The sequence below is a fragment of the Bos taurus genome, chromosome 29, assembly GCF_002263795.3.
Source record: "Bos taurus isolate L1 Dominette 01449 registration number 42190680 breed Hereford chromosome 29, ARS-UCD2.0, whole genome shotgun sequence".
In the NCBI taxonomy this organism is placed as follows: domain Eukaryota; kingdom Metazoa; phylum Chordata; class Mammalia; order Artiodactyla; family Bovidae; genus Bos; species Bos taurus.
Genome location: NC_037356.1, coordinates 43,704,526 through 43,723,643, shown reverse-complemented (window position 1 = coordinate 43,723,643; position 19,118 = coordinate 43,704,526). Strand labels below are relative to the sequence as shown.

At 57.9% G+C, this 19,118-nt stretch overlaps 2 protein-coding genes across 9 annotated transcripts in view; one reads left to right on the top strand and one right to left on the bottom strand.

Moving 5' to 3' along the window:
* LTBP3 (latent transforming growth factor beta binding protein 3) overlaps positions 1-9,167 on the top strand; it is a 20,785-nt gene extending 11,618 nt beyond the window's left edge. For 2 of the 3 annotated variants that reach the window (XM_005227116.5, XM_005227114.5), the window contains exons 17-28: positions 1,279-1,401; positions 1,633-1,752; positions 4,930-5,058; positions 5,356-5,523; positions 5,706-5,789; positions 6,092-6,220; positions 6,324-6,461; positions 6,556-6,696; positions 6,842-7,003; positions 7,103-7,183; positions 7,267-7,398; positions 7,549-7,968. In XM_005227116.5, the coding sequence (XP_005227173.1) occupies positions 1,279-1,401; positions 1,633-1,752; positions 4,930-5,058; positions 5,356-5,523; positions 5,706-5,789; positions 6,092-6,220; positions 6,324-6,461; positions 6,556-6,696; positions 6,842-7,003; positions 7,103-7,183; positions 7,267-7,398; positions 7,549-7,700 (1,559 nt within the window). In that variant the 3' untranslated portion in view covers positions 7,701-7,968. Of the gene's footprint in view, positions 1-1,278; positions 1,402-1,632; positions 1,753-4,929; positions 5,059-5,355; positions 5,524-5,705; positions 5,790-6,091; positions 6,221-6,323; positions 6,462-6,555; positions 6,697-6,841; positions 7,004-7,102; positions 7,184-7,266; positions 7,399-7,548 lie in introns of all 3 variants that reach the window. The other variant, NM_001192738.1, reaches the window with a different exon arrangement.
* On the bottom strand, positions 8,082-19,118 carry SCYL1 (SCY1 like pseudokinase 1). 6 transcript variants are annotated; one of them, NM_001102021.2, is given in 18 exon segments: positions 8,082-8,341; positions 8,467-8,521; positions 8,613-8,825; positions 8,922-8,993; positions 9,658-9,800; positions 9,941-10,105; positions 10,374-10,449; positions 10,570-10,758; positions 11,277-11,432; positions 11,837-11,950; positions 12,981-13,088; positions 13,971-14,129; positions 17,043-17,198; positions 17,282-17,372; positions 17,811-18,037; positions 18,120-18,242; positions 18,450-18,590; positions 18,939-19,118. In NM_001102021.2, coding segments are annotated over 18 exon segments (2,424 nt in total). In that variant the 5' UTR covers positions 19,050-19,118; the 3' UTR covers positions 8,082-8,216.

The window sequence follows — 19,118 nt, the reverse complement described above, 5'->3', positions numbered from 1 at the left end:
CCTGGGGGGCCGGTTGGGGAGGGCAGGCATCGAGGGCAGAGGAGGATGTGCTAAATGCAGTAGAGAGGTCCTTGTAACTAAGAACTAACCAGGGAGATGAGAAGGCGGCCTTAGCAGGGTAGCTTCTGTGTCCTGAGGAGAGGCCAGAAGACGGAGGCAGCAGGTGAGGAAGAGCGAGTGGGGTGGAGGCTGTGGGCTGAGGAGAACGGCACAAGTTTGGACCTGCTGAAGGGCATGGGGCTCCCTAGGCCTCCCCGGTGTCAAGGCCTGAGAGGAGGAGGAGAGAGTGGTGCAGCCATGCAGAGGATCTAGCCCAGCTGAAGGCCACAGGGAGTGGAGTGGCCTGGGGTGCTCCGCGTGGTGGCCAGCCTCAGCCGCACTCAGCACCCGGCATCCTGAGAAGCAGGCGAGGGCTCTGGCTTTGCCACAGCAGAGGGGAGGCAGGAGAGGTGTTCAGGGGCCCTTGGGGAGAGGAGGTGAGGAGGGGCCTGGAGAGCAGCAGCGGAGGCAGTGCGAAAGGAGCCGAGTCTGAGACGCCGGGGCCTGGAGATGGCGGGGCAGCTCCCAGTCCCTTGTACTGAGAGCAAGTGGCTGGCGTTGAAGTGGAGGTCGCAGACACTGAGGGAAGGACTGTTGGATCAGAGGCTGGGCCTGGCTGGCCAAATGGATGTTGAAAACGCCCAGGATGGAGAGGGAGAGAAAGGGAAAGGGAGAGCACTAGGGAGGTGGGTGCTGATGGCAATAGAGAGGTGGGAGGCCGGGGTGGGGTTCAGGTGTCCTTCAGGAAGTGCGGGGTTTGGAAGGGGTCTGGGGTGTGGGTGACTACCAGCTCCCCCTAGAAAGGACTGCACAGAAGCGTGCTCTCAGAGCCAAGTCCCTTTACTGCACAAGCGGGAGAAATTATTCTGTGAGACTGAAGATATAGGGGAGCTTACTTATAAAGGGAGCCCTGGCAGTGGGGGAGGGGCGGGAGCAGCCACCAGAGCAGCTGGGGCCATGAACCCGGGGCAGAAGGCGAGGATTGTTTGGTGAGGGTGGACGAAGGATAGGGAGGCCTGAGCTCTTTGGAACCAGAAATGGCCCAGGGTTCCTGCCAGCACCTGGCCTGGTCATTAGGGCACGGTGTGCCACACAGGGGCGGGGTGAGGGGCCCATGCTTGTCTCCAGCTCCACCTGCCTCAGCTCTGGTGCTCCAGGCCGTGGGCAGGAGTGGGAAGAGGGGAGCAGAGACACAGCACCACCCTGTCCTAGCCCTCTGATGGCCCCTGTGCCCCACAGATGTGGACGAGTGTGAGGCTGGGGACGTGTGCGACAACGGCATCTGTGCCAACACTCCAGGCTCCTTCCAGTGTCAGTGCCTCTCTGGCTACCATCTGTCAAGGGACCGGAGCCGCTGCGAGGGTGAGGGGAGACCTCAAGCTGGGGGGCTGACCTGTTCCCCCCTGTCCCAGACCTTCACTGCCCAGGCCCCAACCCCAGGGGCTGTGAGCAAGCCCACCACTCCATGGCCAGCCCCCATCCAGATCCAAGATAGGCCATGGGGTGTGGGCCCTACCCAGGGCTCTTCGGAAGCCTTAGGCTGTGAGAGTGGGCTTTGTCCCTGAGATTCTCCACCCCTTTGATTCCCTACAGACATCAATGAGTGTGACTTCCCTGCAGCCTGCATTGGGGGTGATTGCATCAACACCAATGGCTCCTATCGATGTCTCTGTCCCCAGGGGCATCGGCTGGTAGGCGGCCGGAAATGCCAAGGTATGGGGGGATTGGCTGAGAACTCCCAAGGAGCAATGGCAGCAAGCAGTCATCTCCTAGACACACTGTTGATTTGTCTTTCCATCCATCCATCCACCCACTCATTCATCTTACTCTTTCACAGAAAATAATATAACAGTAATAATGACAGTAATTAGATGATGCTTATTACTATGTGCCAACTCACCCCTCAATGCATTCATCCAATAAGAGTTTCAGTTCAGTTGCTCAGTCGTGTCCGACTCTTTGCAACCCCATGAATCGCAGCACGCCAGGCCTCCCTGTCCATCACCAACTCCCGGAGTTCACCCAGACTCATGTCCATCGAGTTGGTGATGCCATCCAGCCATCTCATCCTCTGTTGTCCCATTCTCCTCCTGCCCCCAATCCCTCCCAGCATCAGAGTCTTTCCCAATGAGTCAGCTCTTCGCATGAGGTGGCCAAAGTATTGGAGTTTCAGCTTTAGCATCATTCCTTCCAAAGAAATCCCAGGACTGATCTCCTTCACAATGGACTGGTTGGATCTCCTCACAGTCCAAGGGACTCTCAAGAGTCTTCTCCGACACCACAGTTCAAAAGCATCAGTTCTTCAGCGTTCAGCTTTCTTCACAGTCCAACTCTCACATCCATACATGACTACTGGAAAAACCGTAGCCTTGACTAGATGGACCTTTGTTGGCAAAGTAATGTCTCTGCTTTTGAATATGCTATCTAGGTTGGTCATAACTTTCCTTCCAAGGAGTAAGCGTCTTTTAATTTCATGGCTGCAGTCACCATCTGTAGTGATTTTGGAGCCCCCAAAAATAAAGTCTGACACTGTTTCCCCATCTATTTCCCAAGAAGCGATGGGACCAGATGCCATGATGTTTGTTTTCTGAATGTTGAGCTTTAAGCCAACTTTTTCACTCTCCACTTTCACCTTCATCAAGAGGCTTTTGAGTTCCTCTTCACTTTCTGCCATAAGGGTGGTGTCATCTGCATATCTGAGGTTATTGATACTTCTCCTGGCAATCTTGATTCCAGCTTGTGCTTCTTCCAGCCCAGCACTTCTCATGATGTACTCTGCATATAAGTTAAATAAGCAGGGTGACAATATACAGCCTTGACGTACTCCTTTTCCTATTTGGAACCAGTCTGTTGTTCCATGTCCAGTTCTAACTACTGCTTCCTGACCTGCATATAGGTTTCTCAAGAAGCAGGTCAGGTGGTCTGGTATTCCCATCTCTTTCAGAATTTTCCACAGTTTATTGTGATCCACACAGTCAAAGGCTTTGGCATAGTCAATAAAGCAGAAATAGATGTTTTTCTGGAACTCTCTTCCTTTTTCCATGATCCAGCACATGTTGGCAATTTGATCTCTGGTTCCTCTGCCTTTTCTAAAACCGGCTTGAACGTCTGGAAGTTCACGGTTCACCTATTGCTGAAGCCTGGCTTGGAGAATTTTGAGCATTACATTACTAGCGTGTGAGATGAATACAATTGTGCGGCAGTTTGAGCATTCTTTGGCATTGCCTTTCTTTGGGATTGGAATGAAAACTGACCTTTTCCAGTCCTGTGGCCACTGCTGAGTTTTCCAAATTTGCTGGCATATTGAGTGCAGCACTTTCACAGCATCATCTTTCAGGATTTGAAATAGCTCAACTGGAATTCCATCACCTCCACTAGCTTTGTAGTGATGCTTTCTAAGGCCCACTTGACTTCACATTCCAGGATATCTGGCTCTAGGTGAGTGATCACACCATCATGATTATCTTGGTCATGAAGATCTTTTTCGTACAGTTCTTCTGTGTATTCTTGCCACCTCTTCTTAATATCTTCTGCTTCTGTTAGGTCCATACCATTTCTGTCCTTTATTGAGCCCATCTTTGCATGAAATGTTCCCTTGGTATCTCTAATTTTCTTGAAGAGATCTCTAGTCTTTCCCATTCTGTTGTTTTCCTCTATTTCTTTGCATTGATGGCTGAGGAAGGCTTTCTTATCTCTCCTTGCTATTCTTTGGAACTCTGCATTCAGATGCTTATATCTTTCCTTTTCTCCTTTGCTTTTCGCTTCTCTTCTTTTCACAGCTATTTGTAAGGCCTCCCCAGACAGTCATTTTGCTTTTTTGCATTTCTTTTCCATGGGGATGGTCTTGATCCCTGTCTCCTGTACAATGTCACGAATCTCCATCCATAGTTCATCAGGCACTCTATCACATCTAGTCGCTTAAATCTATTTCTCATTTCCATTGTATAATCATAAGGGATTTGATGTAGGTCATACCTGAATGGTATAGTGGTTTTCCCTATTTTCTTCAATGTAAGTCTGAATTTGGCAATAAGGAGTTCATGATCTGAGACACAGTCAGCTCCCGGTCTTGTTTTTGCTGACTGTGTAGAGCTTCTCCATCTTTGGCTGCAAAGAATATAATCAATCTGATTTCGGTGTTGACCATCTGGTGATGTCCATGTGTAGAGTCTTCTCTTGTGTTGTTGGAAGAGGGTGTTTGCTATGACCAATTTACTGAACACCTAATATTTGCCAGGTTCTATGCTATATGCTAGATACTGAGCAATAACCCAGGGTTCCTTGCTAGGAAGACAGTCTCCCCTAGGAAGGAGCCCTGGGTAAATTGATTCTTACAATTCAGAGTGCTAAGCGCCAAAAGAGGTCTGGACTAGTGATTAATTGCAACCAAGAAGTGACAGTTGTATTGGAACTTGAAGTATAAACAGGCTTCCCTAAAGCATAAGTAGATTCCCTAAGCAGAGAAAAACAAAGGATGGTATTTACCAGGCCCAAAGAAGAGTATTTGCAAAGCACAGAGATCAGGAAGCAGAGCTAGTTGTGTTTTTAGGGAGAGTAGATACCTTGGCCTAGACATAGAGCTGAGGGTCTTAGTGGTTTAGAGCAAAGGGTGATGAGACAAAGATACTGGGAGAGCAAACTGAACCCCCAGATGCTGAGCTGAGAGCTAGGGCTTCATTCTGTTAGCGCTTGTGAAGAACAGTGCACTGAATGTGTATACATCGACCCCTGTGCACAGACCCACACGAGTGGCTTTCCTGTTGTGTGTGCTTTGAAGTCAAAGTGGAAATTCAGGTTCTCGGCTTGTGTGAGGCCCTTGAGGCCCACCCCCAGGGAGAGAGGGGCTGGTTTCCCTCTGAGTGATTCTTTCTGCTCTTCTCCCCCCTGAAGACATAGATGAGTGCAGCCAGGACCCAGGCCTGTGCCTTCCCCATGGGGCCTGCGAGAACCTGCAGGGCTCCTACGTTTGCATCTGTGATGAGGGCTTCACACCCACCCAGGACCAACATGGCTGTGAGGGTGAGTGCCCTCTCGGCTCCCTCCTCAATCTAGACGCTGCCGTTGGGACTCAGAGTTGGACCTGGTCCCACCCTCTGGAATATGAGGAACAGGAAGAAATTTCTTTTGCCTGGGAGACCCTGGCGGGACCAGACCTGTCAGGCGGCCCCTGAATGCCACACTGAGGATGGAGCTTGGCTTTCACGTGGCAGCTCCAGGAGCCAGGCGATGTGGGGGCACAGAGGGCAGAGGTTGGTGGGCAGTGTGGACAGGCAAAGACACAGTGCCAGACCCTGAGCTGCTCTCCCCTCCCCTCAGAGGTGGAGCAGCCCCACCACAAGAAGGAGTGCTACCTTAACTTCGATGATACCGTGTTCTGTGACAGTGTTCTGGCCACCAACGTCACCCAGCAGGAGTGCTGCTGCTCGCTGGGGGCTGGCTGGGGAGACCACTGCGAGATCTATCCCTGCCCAGTCTACAGCTCAGGTCAGGAGCCGGGCAGGCCTTTCCCCTTTCCAGAACCTCAGTTTCTTCATTTGGGACCGGACTGGGGAAGAGGGCCCCTTCCTGAGTTGGTGGGAAATGAGGCCAGAGCTCTGGCCCTATGGCCAGGACGTACGTGCTCAATCCTGCTCTTTTCCTTCCCCATGGCCACTGTCTCCCTGTAGCTGAGTTCCACAGCCTCTGCCCAGACGGGAAGGGCTATACCCAGGACAACAACATTGTCAACTATGGCATCCCAGCCCACCGTGGTAAGCCCCAACATGGCTCCGCCCACTTGGCTCGCCCGCTCTGCCCTCCGGTTTGGACCACCCCGATCCCTCCAGTGCTTGCTTGTCAATTGCGGGTACTGGGATAAGGCCCGCCCACTCTCTCACCGACTGCCCCGCCCCTCTCCCAAGCCCCGCCCTATCGCCTTAAGTAGGCGTTGGGAAAAGGCCATAGCAGACTTTTCGCCTTTCCACGGTAAGCGCCACCCCCACGTCCTCTGCTGCGGGGCCTCAGAGGCCCGGCAGGTAGAGGGTGCGGTCGCCCACGGCCTGTCGCTCTGCAGACATCGATGAATGCATATTGTTTGGGGCGGAGATATGCAAGGAGGGCAAGTGCGTGAACACGCAGCCCGGCTACGAGTGCTATTGCCAGCACGGATTCTACTACGACTCGAACCTGCTGGAATGCGTGGGTGAGTGCAGCTGCCCCCGTGGCCGTGGGAAAGCAGCCAGGAGACACGCAAAACCACCCGACTGCAGGCCGGTTCCTACCACTCGCGCTTTTCCTCCCCTCAGACGTGGACGAGTGTTTGGACGAGTCTAATTGCCGGAACGGAGTGTGTGAGAATACGCGCGGTGGTTACCGCTGTGCCTGCACTCCCCCGGCCGAGTACAGCCCGGTGCAGCGCCAGTGTCTGAGCCCAGAAGAGATGGGTGAGGCCCGGGTCGGTCCTCTGGGGAAACGGGAGAGAGGCTAGCCGAGCCAAGCTGTGATTTCCACCCCGACCCATCCACTTGCTGCCCGCAGACGTGGACGAGTGCCAGGACCCCACAGCCTGCCGCCCTGGCCGGTGTGTCAACCTGCCCGGCTCCTACCGCTGCGAGTGCCGCCCGCCCTGGGTACCCGGACCCTCAGGCCGCGACTGCCAGCGCCCCGAGAGCCCGGCCGGTAAGGGCGAGGGTCATCTTGGGCTCTCCAGAACACTGTGTGCCCCGTGGAGGCCCGGGGCCGTCGTTCCCACGAGGGTGGATTGGAGCGGGGGAGGGCGGCCCCTGCTTTGGGCTCCTCCCTGACGCCGGGTCCCCCTCCGCAGAGCGTGCCCCGGAGCGGCGGGACGTGTGCTGGGGCCAGCGCGGAGATGACGGCATGTGTGCGGGGCCCCTGGCCGGGCCCGCCCTCACCTTCGATGACTGCTGCTGTCGCCAGGGTCGAGGTTGGGGAGCCCAGTGCCGTCCGTGCCCGCCGCGCGGCGCTGGTGAGCATGCCTGAGAGGGGTTGGCCCGGAGGGAATTTGGGGGCCGAGCCGAAGTGAATCAAAGCCATTGACTGCTGATCGCCCCCCTGCCCCTCTCAGGGTCCCAGTGCCCGACGTCGCAGAGTGAAAGTAATTCTTTCTGGGACACGAGCCCCCTGCTGCTGGGGAAGCCCGCCAGAGGTGAGTGTAGCTGGAGGGACAGAGGCGGGTCCGCGGCCATCGCCGGGGGCAGTGTTGACGTCTCATTCTCTCGGCCCGCGCAGAAGAGGACAGCTCAGAGGAGGATTCGGACGAGTGTCGCTGCGTGAGCGGTCGCTGTGTGCCGCGGCCGGGCGGCGCAGTGTGCGAGTGTCCTGGCGGTTTCCAGCTGGACGCGTCCCGCGCCCGCTGTGTCGGTGAGCCGCGCCGAGGGGGCGGGGCCAGAGGGCATGTGGGCGTGGCGGGGCGGGGTCAGGCCCTGCAGAAGCTCGGCTCGGACCAGAAACCAAGGGGTCGCACAGCTTTGGCGCCCTCTTAAAGTCCTCACTTGTCACCCCCACTTCCAGACATCGATGAGTGCCGAGAGCTGAACCAGCGCGGGTTACTATGTAAGACCGAGCGCTGCGTGAACACGAGCGGTTCCTACCGCTGCGTCTGCAAAGCTGGCTTCGCGCGCAGCCGCACGCATGGAGCCTGCGTGCCCCAGCGACGCCGCTGACACCACCCTCGGTCTGGACCTTCGCAATCACCGAGGGGTTTCTGCCCAGCAATTGGGGCGAGCTCGGCCTCTCGCTGGTGCCCCGACTCGGGGCTCGGACCCAGGGACCCTTCGGGCCCGTAGACCCCTTCCCCGCGCCCCATGTTCCAAGGGCGCCCCTGCCGGTTCCGCCTGGCTCACAGGCAGATGTTGGGTCTGTCTGGCGCTGCCGGCCTTCCTTCCAGAGGGCATTTCCCCAGAAACTGATAAATCAGATCGTTTCTCTTTACTCTTGGTTTTCGAAGTAAATTGATGTTCATGTCCGTGATGGGCGCAGACTCCAAAGGGCAGCGCCAGACTCTAGCCTCCTTGGAGGCGCTGGACTGAGCCCAGCACAACAGGTGTGAAATAGAATTTATTGTGGCTCTGATTATGTACATGTGAGATGTGCCTGGCCAGGCTGACCGGGCTCGCATGGTTTGTACAATAAATACATCTGTGGGGCCTCCGAGACTGGGAAGGGCCCACACCTGCAGTTCAGTCCAGCTTCCGGGTTCCCAGCTTCATGGGACCCTTGGCTGCCTTTTTCTCAGCGCGTTTTGCCTCCATCTCCCTCCTTCGCTCCTCGCGCTTCTTCCGGGCTAGCTCCGCCTTCGCCTGTCCTGGAAACAAGAAAGGGAGGGCTGAAGGTGTCAGGACAACCTGGGTCTCGGCTTCCCTTCCCATGCCTGCCCCGGTGGAAGGTAGGCCCAGGCCATCAACCAGCTGGCTGGGGAGAAACACTTACTGCTCTCGGTCTCCAGGCCTTCCCAGTTGTCATCACCCCATGAGTCTCGCCTCGACTGAAAAGGGAGGTGTGGGCTGGAGTGGAGACCTACTCTCAGCTGAGGTCCACCCCAGGTCTGCACCCTCCCACTGGAAAGGCACCAGTACCTGCGCCCCAGCCTCCCGATGCACTGACAGGGCAGCAAAAGGGTCGCCTTTGTCACTAGGCTCCGGTCCACCCCAGTTATACTCGCTGGCCAGCCGTGTGCCCTCAGGGGGTGGCGCCGGGGGGCTTGGCTCCTGCCAGTCTTGCTCCCACGAGCCCTCAGCTTCCCAACTGCTCCAGTCTGACTCCTGGGATCTGTGGCCAGGGTTGCTGGCCTGTAGAAGAGGCAGCGGAGACAGTGCTAGAGAAGGGGAGGGAGGAGCAGGGGCACCCCGCTCCCCCGTACACACGCTCTGTCCCGCCCAGCTCACCTGCCCAGCCCGGCTGGCTTGGTTCCCAGTACTCCAGTCATCCCGCTGAGCCAACACAGATTCGGCCTCCTGCTGCAGGATGGGGAGGAAAGCACGACCATAGAGCCCTCTTGCTCCACCCGAAAGGCCAAGGAAGCCCCCAGTCTCCGCCTAGCTATGGGCTCCACCCTTTCTTCTTTTGTCTTCCATCTCATTTTCTCCTCAGCCCTGTGTCCCATCAATAAACTGGACACGCTGAACCAGGCCTGTTGTCACTCCTCTGTGAGGTGGGGAACGAGATCCTGAGTTCCACACCCCTGCCTGCGGCCTCAGGGGCAGAGACTGCTGGCAGCCGGAGCTCTGCCCACCCCGTTCCCCTTAGGACAGCCCCACTCTGGCCTCAGCGCATCCTGAGCCCACCCTCAGGGAGGACAGGTTGGTTGTAGGCCTGGGCGTAACCTCTCTCTGCTGATCACAGGGCAGGGCGGGCCCCAGAAAGGCCATAGGAGGGATGGGCCGTGGAGGGGAGCGAGGAAGAGGGATGGGCAGACCCAACCACCATCAGCTTGGCCTCTCATTTCTGGAGTTGAGATGGGGCTTAGCTGTCGGCTCCGACCCACAATGGCTGCTCCACGACTCCTGCTTAGGATACTTGCAGATGAGGAAAGATCTGACTCCGGCCAAGCCCACGAGAGCTCCCCGAATGGCAGTCTGTGGCCCTGCAGCTGGGTCCCCGCGGGAGTCCTTGGCCCCTCACCTCCAGGCTTCCCCAGTCCTCATCATCCCATCTGTCAGCGGCACTGCTGTCCTCTTCCGTGTCCTTGCTCTCCTCCTGGGTCTCCCAGGGGCCTGAGGTCGTAGGCGTGGCAGGCACAGGGGTAGGGGCTGGGGCAGGAAGTCCTGGGGAGCAGAGGCTCACTGAGTTTCCGCCCACTAAGCCCCAGGAAGGCCTCAGCACAGGGCAGAGGTTGCTGGGGCTGGGGGTGTCCCCATCACCATCCTGGGGGGGACTCCAAGCCCTCTCAGTCCAGGACTCTCACCCTCAGGCGCAGGTCTCTGGGGGACGTTGGTCTCGGCCAGGGCAGCCGTGGGATGTGCCCGGATCAGCTTAGATGTGAGCGAGGAGACCCCCGTCACGGCCCAGCCTGCCCAGCTGGCTGCGGCTCCTCCCATCCCGGGGCTGGAGGCTGCGTGGACATCCTTCTCTGGGCAGGGACAGGAGCGACAAGTACAGACACCTCAGGCCTCCGTGGGGAGGGCGACAGGACGGCACTAACTGAAGCAGAGCAACCTAGAGTGGGCGCCCTCCTCCCCAGGCCTGCGCTCTCCCAGCTGTGAAATGGGAGGTTGAAGAGTGCGCAACAATCTGTCCCCTGGGGCTCTGCAGACACTCCAGCGAGGCAGACGGGGGCCACAACAGGCCAGTCAAGAAAGTGGCAAGAGGAACAGGGAACGTGAGCGTGGGCCACTCACCCACTTCGGCCAGCTGTGTGGGGTCCTCTGACACAGACTCCAGTTTGGACAGGAAGCTTCGAATGGCCTTGAAGGCCTGTGGGGCAGCAAGGGGTAGAGCTGGAGCCTCCAAGGTTCCTGTGAGCCCGCCAGGCCAGCTGGGGCCCAGGTACCCCCGGACCCCCAGCCCCAGGGCCCAGCCCCAGTAACGCCTCACCTGGTCTCGCACGGATTTCTCAGGATCCACAGTGAGGCCACAGAGCACAGGCAGGATCTTGTGGGCGCAGTCGTTCATCGAGTAGAGGTTGTGGGTAGCGGCAAAACCCAAAACGCCCGCGACCCGGGATGGTGCAAATGGGTCCTTTGTGGCCCGGCTAAAGGCGGAGGTGAGGACCCTGTGTCTGGTCTGGGGCAGGAAGAGGGCTCCTGGGTATAGGGTCCGTCCTGGGGTCCAGAACTGCCACAACAGAGGCCAACCACAGGGCCTCCAGAGTCTAACAAGTGTGAGTTAATCACTAACGACAACTCTGGATCTTGGCTTGTCCTTCCAGATCACTGGCCCACGGCTCAGAGTGACAGGGGCCAGAGCAGAAGCTGCCCTGGGGCCGGGCCACGCCTCCCTGCCTGCCTGCCCTGCTGACCCATTCAATCATTCCTGCTAAGTGCCCGGGGGCTGCAGTGTCTGCGTTCACAGACCCTGAGGGGGCAGGCAGACCTAGGTTCGGTTCCAGCAGCCACCACCTACTGGCTGTGTGACCTGACACAACTTACTCTGTCCCTCAGACATGGGGACTGGAGCACCCAGGGCCTGGGTCTGTGTGTGTGTGTATGTGTGGGGTGACAGACCCCACACAAGGGGACCTGACCCTGGGGGATGTGGCTGTGATGCTGACAGAACTCCTGCCACGTGTGCGGGGCACTCACACTGGCACTGAGGTAGGAGCCGATCTTGCCCAGGCACACGGTGGTGTTGCAACGGATGGGGCCCTGCTCGTCCTTGGCCTGCAGCCGCGCGAAGTGCTTCATCAGCTCCACATTGAGGTTGGTCTCATTCAGCTTTGGGGCCAGAAGCAGCATGGACTGCAGGGCGGGAGACCGGACAGTGTGGGCCGGAGTGGGCAGGGTACCACACATGGGAGGGGCCTCCTGGGAGGGCACCAGTGACCCTGAGTGCTGAGGAGACCCGCCAGAGCCCTCCAACCTGCTCCTGGGCCTTACCCAGAAGGCTTTGGAAGGGGAACCCCCGTCTGCACTCCAGTCTCATGAATGTCTGTTGCACTCAGGACTATTAGCCATACCCACCCTTCCCCCGACCACCTGCAGTGCTATACCCACAGCCAGGACCCACGTGCAGAACAGCCTGCCTGCCCCTCCCATACCCTGTTTGAGCCACAGACCAAAACCAAGGCCTCTGTGTCCTCTGATGAGCCGCCTCTGAGCCTTAGAAAACCAGGGGTGGCCCCTTTGGGCCTGGCCACACCCACCTTGACTGTCTGCTCCCGGATGGCAGGGTTGGTGTCCAGGAAACCGTGCACAACGTGGGGAAAGATCTGGGTGTTGACTGTTGGCTCATCAAGGTACTGGATGAACTGCTCCATCTGCGGCCCGGGTTGGGGCATGAGAACACGGTGAGGCCTTCCACCCCTCACCAGAGCCAGGGGGCCACCCTTGGCATGGTTTCTCTACCCAGCAGGCACTGGCTGGCCAGGGAGTCTCCTGAGCCCCGCACCGTGCCTCTGGCCTCAGGCCCACATGGAATGAAGAGGGTACTGGGGGCGAGGGAGGGGACTGAGAAGAACCAGGGACTGGGTGCTGGAGAGCTGGAATGGTCACAACCCCTCTCGGAGCCTCCCAACCTTTTCTATAAAAAGCGTATAACCTCTGCCTAGAGGAGTGCTGGGAGGAGGCTGGAGTGTTTGGAGTTGGAGAAGGACTGATACCTGGATACCTAACGCAGCGGCCCCCCATCCCCGATCCCATCAACCCTGTCTGATGCTCCCAACTGCCTGGGGGTTGGCAAGAGAGACGCTATCCCCCCTCAAGAGGAAATCAACCCTGAATAGTCATTGGAAGGACTGATCCTGAAGCTCCAATACTTTGGCCACCTAATGTGAAGCACCGACTCTTTGGAAAAGACCCTGATGCTGGGAAAGATTGAGGGCAGGAGGAAAAGTGGGTGGCAGAGGATGAGGTGGTTGAATGGCATCACTGACTCAATGGACATGAGTTTGAGAAAACTCTGTGAGATAGTGAAAGACAGAGAAGTCTGGCATGCTGCAGTCCATGGGGTCAGCGTTGGATGTGACTTAGCGACTGAACAACAGAACAACAGGCTCAACCCGGGAGACTGGGCGGCACAGGGAGAAGCGTTTGAGCCATGCGGCCTGGGTGGGGGCGTTCCCTAAGCCTCCAATGAGCCCAGTGATTATCTTGACTTCCTGAGAGCACAGCCTCACTGGTCCCTCACCTGTGTGTATGTTTCGAGGAGGGGTTTCTGGGGCCCCCATGCAGCCAAAGCAACGGCTCAAGTTATCTGCCTGGGGCTAGAGGTGAGACAGGGGCCTACCCTGCAGCAAGGGTGAGGTCTGGGTGGAGTAGAAGCGGGCAGGCTCTCCCCACGGCCCCTACCTGCTGCAGGAGGCGAATGCGCATGGCCCGGTCAGTCGAGGAGAACATTTTGACCACGACAGGGATGATCTTCTGCTGATACTCCTCGGCGTTGAGGAACTTACCCACCTGAGAAGGAGCAGGAAGAGGGGCTCAGCCACGTCCACACGAGTGGGATGATGTCCCTGGGCTCAGTGAACTTCCTCAGGCTCCCTGCTGATTTCTCGGGGTGGGAACAGGGTGATCGTGGTGGGATGAGGCGGGCATTTCCTCAGCAGCCCCTCTGCCCAGACTCCATGTCAAGTTAGCCCTACCCTTGCCCTTTCTAAGTCAGGCCTCTCTTAGGAGGCTCAAAAGCTCTGGGCCTTTCCCTGTAATCAGGCACTAGATCCCATGTGCACACAGGATTCTGCCTGTAAGTTCTGGGGGTTCCCAGCTACACAGGATGTATACAGGATGTACTTGCTGTCCTCCCCACCTCCCCCCACACCAAGTTCCTTTGGGGAAGGGGTTCTCCCACTGAGCAGGGAATGGTAGATGTCCAGCTACTGGCAGGCTGGGATCTGAAGAGGGAGAGAGGATCCAGCCCCAAGAAGCCAAGACAGCTAAGTGCTGAACAGTCAGGAGGGAGGAAGGAAAGCGAGGCGGTGAGCAGCTGACCCCTGGGCACCAGAGTGTCCGGGTCAGACCAGGGAGACTGTCCTGAGGAAATGGAGGAAGGGCTGTAGGCTGTGAAGCAAGGGGTCTTTGGAAAAAGAATTTTGGAGGCATAGATTTTCCCTTCACCAAGGACAGGAGGTCCCCATGTCTCCCTGACAGCTGGTCACATGGCCATGGCCTGCTGAACCGCTGGATGTCAGAGCTCCTCAAGTGGGCTTGGGGCCCCCTGACCAGGCTCCCCTCCCAGGACGCTGGCAAGGCTGGCCCCACCCACGGCCCTCTCTTCTGCCCTTCAGGCCACTCAGCCAGTCTCTGGGCCCCACAGGTACTGAGGCTCCAGGCCCCACTCACCTTGAATAGGGGTGTGAGGACCACGGCCCCCGCACTGCCAAACTCGAAGGCAGTCAGCAGCTGGGGCAGCACCTTGTGCCGGCAGAAATCCTCAGGGAACGAGTCCAGGCTTTTGCTCAGCTCTTGGAAGAACTTTTGCTTCTCAGCTGGCTCTTTAATCTGGGGGAGAGTGGGCAGGAGGCAGGGAACAAGAAATTAGCCTGGTCGCGGTCCCTTCAGCCAAGGGCCAGGACACGGGGTCACCTCCAACCCGAAGGAAAACAAGCTTGCGGAGCCAGACTGCCTGGGTTCAAAGCCCAACTCTCCCACTTATTAGCCATGTGACTTTAGGGGGCTTTAAGTGGTAAGGAATCCTCCTGCCAATGCAGGAGACGTGGGTTCGATCCCTGGGTTGGGAAGGTCCCCTGGAGAAAGAAATGGCAATCTGCTCCAGTATTCCTGCCTGGAAAATCCCATGGACGGAGGAGCCCGGTGGGCCACAGTCCACCGGACAGGACTGAGTGACCGACAGTTTCACTTTCACTAGCGAGTGTGAGACTGAGCAACCAAACGTGACCTTAGGCAAGTTCCTCCACGAGTGAAATGGGGTAATAACTGTACTGCCTCATAACTGTTCTGAGGATTCAACCAGAAAAGGCACACTAATGCTGCTAGCGCAGCGCCTGGCACACTGCAGGCGCCCAGTCAGTCAGTGGCACTGCCACCTGACCTGCCGCTACGAAAGCGGCCACTAGGGGGATCAAGCCCTTTATCAGTATCGCCTTAGCTCCTGAGGACCACAGAAGAGACCACTATCCCAGGAGCACCATTAAACATATGGTACAAGGAAGCAGGGAATAAGGGCTTACTCCGCCACCTGGCCCTGTTGGCTTGGGCTCACCGGCAGCTCTGCGGTAGAGGCCGGGGCAGGCTGTCAGAAGGCAGGGATGAGGTGCATTTACCCCTAGATCTGGTCCTCTCACTGAGCTGAGACAGGCCACACCGTCAGCTCAATGGTCTCCCTCCATCCTTCTAACCTCCCCGAGGCTGTCCTATCCACAACTCACACTTCCTGAGCATAGACCACATGGCCAGGCAGGATTATATTCTTAAACCATTACACAGATGAAATAATCCAAGGAAGCTGAGGCACAGAAAGGGCAAGGAGCTTATCCAAAGTCACACAGCTAAGCAGCAGTCAAGGAAGGGTGTGGGGACTTCTCTGGTGGTCTGCTGGTTAAGAATCCACCTTGTAATGCAGGGGATGCAGGTTTGATTCCTGGTTGGGAAACTAAGATCCCACATGCTGTGAAGCAACTGAGCTCACGCACAACTAGAGAGTCTGTGCTCCTCAACCAAAGATCCTGCATGATGCAATGAAGATCCTGTATATCGCAACTAAGACTGGACACAGCCAAATAAACAGAGAAATAAATAAAAAGGAAGGGCGTGGCCCAGTGGTGTGGCACTTCTGCTGTGTTGCGCCCTGTGAAGAAGTGCTCTCATTCCCCCATTTACAAAGGAAGAGGCTTGAGGTTCAAGGTCACCAGGCAAGAGAGTCCGGACATGTGTTACAGCCCCGTCCAGTACGCTTCCATAGTCCCTGTGCTCTTGGTTGTACCCTCATGGCCACAGCCGCTGCCTGACCCAGAAGTGACCTCTAACCCGGATTGGGGAGGACCTGATTGGGCTGTAGCAGCTCAGTCTGACGTGGCAGGCAGGCTTAGTGCTCTGACACAGGGTTTGGGGAAGCACAGTCCCAGAGAGAGGCCAAGCCGCATCCAAGGCTGCCCCCTGACAGTCACAGCTGGGCTCCTCCACCGCTCTGCTCTCCGATGGGAAGGGAGGCCTCCAGGCGCGGCCCTCCCACATTCTCCTCGGGACCCTCCAGAAACAGCTTGTTTCCTATGGGGCGCACATTAAGGAGAAGGGCAGCCCGGCGGAGCCAGCCATGTGAGAACGCCATGTAACAGAGCTCCTGCTGCCCATACTGCCCGGGGGCCGCAAGGCTCAACTTCTCCAGCACCTTCTCCTTCGGCGCAGGTTCCCATCTTCTGACGGCCCCCTAGCCCCATCTGAGTCAAGACTCCACTGACCAAGGAGGGCCATGAAAGCCCTGTCACTCCTCCCATTCCACTCTCATCACCTCTCTGTGCCCCACACAAGGCCGGGGCAGGGGACAGAGCCTCCCTTCTGCATCCCCTACAACAACCCTGTGGGTCAGCAGACACCGCCATTATCCTCACCACACAGATAAGGAAACTGAGGTTCAGTGAGGTTAAGCTGCGGGCTCCCTCCTCGCAAAGAGGTTCCCTCTGCCTGGAACTTTCTTCCCCAGTTACCATCCCCATGACTCCCACCTTCACACCCTTCAGGTCACAGCTCAGACGTCACCCTTGAGAACTCTTCCCCAGGCCCCACCCTCACTCTTTTCCTTCCGGCACTTATCTGCAACCGGGAAGCACGTTTCCTCATTTACGTGTTTTCTGTCCCTTTTCCCCAGTGAGAGTCCCCAAGGGTGGACACCTGGATCATTCACCCATGCTAGAGCCTCGAGGGCAGGGGTCTGGGTCTGACTCTTCCTCCCCACCCTGCAGCCAACATCAGGGCCAGGGCTGGAATGTATGTGTGCAGTTAACAGAGTGCCAGGCGCACTCACGAAGCACCCACTATGTGCCAGACACTGTACTGTGCACTTCAGACTCACTGACTCCTCATCCGGCTCCTCTGAAGCAGGTACTATTAATAGGACTGAACTTCAGCCGAGGAAAGTCGCACATAAATAATAACTAGAGGGACTTTCCTGATGGTCCAGTGGCTAAGACTCTGAGCTCCCAATGCAGGGGGCCAGAGTTTGATCCCTGGTCAAGGAACGATATCCCACATGCCACAACTAAAGATCTGGCATGCCACAATGAAGATGGAAGATCCTGCAAGATACAACTGAGACCTGGCCCAGCCAAATAGATAGATCAATATTTTAAATAAGCAATAGTTGGAGCCAGGGTATGAACTCAAAGAGCCTAGCTCCATCATCTGCGCACAGAGGTGAGGAATGTAGGGCCAGAGCCCAGGGTGGTGCAAGGGGCTCACCTGAATCTCTTCCAGGAAGAGGTTGGTCTCCACGAAGCGGTTGTTCATGAAGCCACCAGGCGCCCGGCAGTTCTGCAGGAAGCGGGCTGGGTTGGGACGCACCTTGGGGTTGGCTCCGACCAGTTCGCAGTAATGGGGCACCAGTGATTTGGGGATCTGCGGGAGAAGTGTCAGGGTCAGGGCAGTGGCTGGTGGGCTGGGGGAGAGGGGCTGGGGTGCAGGTGGAGTCGGACACTCACCTTCCCAGGGTTTCGCAGGGCTGCCGCTCGAGGTAGGGGCCCATTGAAGACTTCCCAGATGAGGCAGCCCAAACGCCACATGTCAGCTGACCTGAGACAGTGACCAGAGCTGCTCAAGACTCTGCCACCTGCCTGCATAGGCCTCCAACCTACCCTGGGCACCAGGCAGTCACTGCATGGCAAACCCTGGGCTGTGTTCCTTAGCTGATCATCCCATCAGCCTCAAGAAGCAGGTTTCATTAGCCCCAATGGACAGATCAGGAAACTGAGGCTCAGAGAAACAAGGACATCCATCCCAGGTGACATAACATTCAAATTCAGAACCACCTAACCCCAAAGCCTGTGTTTCTCCTGCCCTTCCTCCCTGAGGATCCTGGGAGCGAGGAGTGGGCTCCACCCTGAGGACCCTGGTTCCCTCCCCAGCCAAGCAGCAGGGGATGGAGGGAGTGCCAGCTAGTCTAGGGGTCCTGAGACTACAGGAGGCTTCCAGAATAGGGCAGGATGGGACATACTCCCCCTAGTCACCCACCATTTCTCTCTGACCGCTCTGCCGCTACCATCAGCCAACTCCGGGGGATCATACTGCTCAAGCTCAGGGATCCCCTTGCGGGGAGGTCCCCCACCATTGCCCTGGGCTGAATACATGTAGTCCAGGCCCCCAAGCTTCCACTCGCCAGCACGGTCCACGAACACAGCGGCCATGCAGACATTGTTGTGGATGAGGCTGCAGTCGTTGACCAGGAAGCTGAGGGCTTTCTAGGGGCAGAAGGACCCATCACAGCCCAGTAGCTGCAGCCCCTCCACCCCTGCTCTCATCCCCACTGCCCCCCCACCTCACCACAATCTGGTGTAGCCCCCAGGAGAGCTCCAGCTCCTTCAGGCCACCGGCCTCCGCTCGCGCCTTGAGGTATACTCCCAGCGGGGTCACAGCCTCTGTCACTACGTGGAGGCATTTGTCTGTCTGAAGAAGGGAACACGGGGTATCAGGGAGGGATGGGGGAGAGCAAGAAGCGATGAGAGACATGGCGATAGGAGCAAAGAAGGGGAAGTCAAATCTGGGCGGGTGGGGCGCTGGCGCAGAAGGGCTGGAAATCCACAGGAAGACAGAAGACAGGACTGGAAGAAAGTGAGGGACAGAGGTGGGGTAGACTGAGCAGCTGGTAGGTACCTCCAGCCCATCGATGTAGGCAAGGATATTGGGGTGCCGGAGAGTTTTGAGGCGCTTGAAGGCAGCTTTGGCCACCTGGGTCTGCTCTTCGGCACCGGGCTTCACGTCATACACGAAGATGGACACCGGGCTCCCTGTGGCCTGGGGGAGGGCAGAGGGGCCTCAGGTTGTGGCCTCAGGTTGCTGACCACTCCACCTCCGAGATAAGTCCCCGGAGTTGGTTCAGTGCCGGAAGAGAAGGGCCGCCGGCCGGGTCTCTCCCCAAGTCCCCTCGGAGATTGAACCCGGCCCACGTAACCCTGGTTGGGTCCGCCTGTGGGTCCCTCGGTCCTTCCGCCCGCCACGTCGACACTGCCCGTCCCCCTCCCTCGGCCCGTAGTCCTAGAGGCTCCGCAGCCACGTCAGGCGGGCGCGACGCGGCGGAGCCGGCGGCGCTAGTTAGGCGAGACCGAGGTCGACCGCGGCCTGCAGAGCAGGGGCCGCTCTCACCTTCTTGCGGCCGCGGTGCAGGACCCAGGGTCCCGGCGGGCTGCCCTCGGGGGGTTCCGGGCTGAGCTCGAACGGGAAATCCCGGACCGGGTCCCGGGCAAAGAACCACATCGTCCCCGCCGCCGCGGCGGCCTCGGGCGCCTGAGCTCCTGGTCCTCCGGCAGCCCGAGCCGGGGCGGG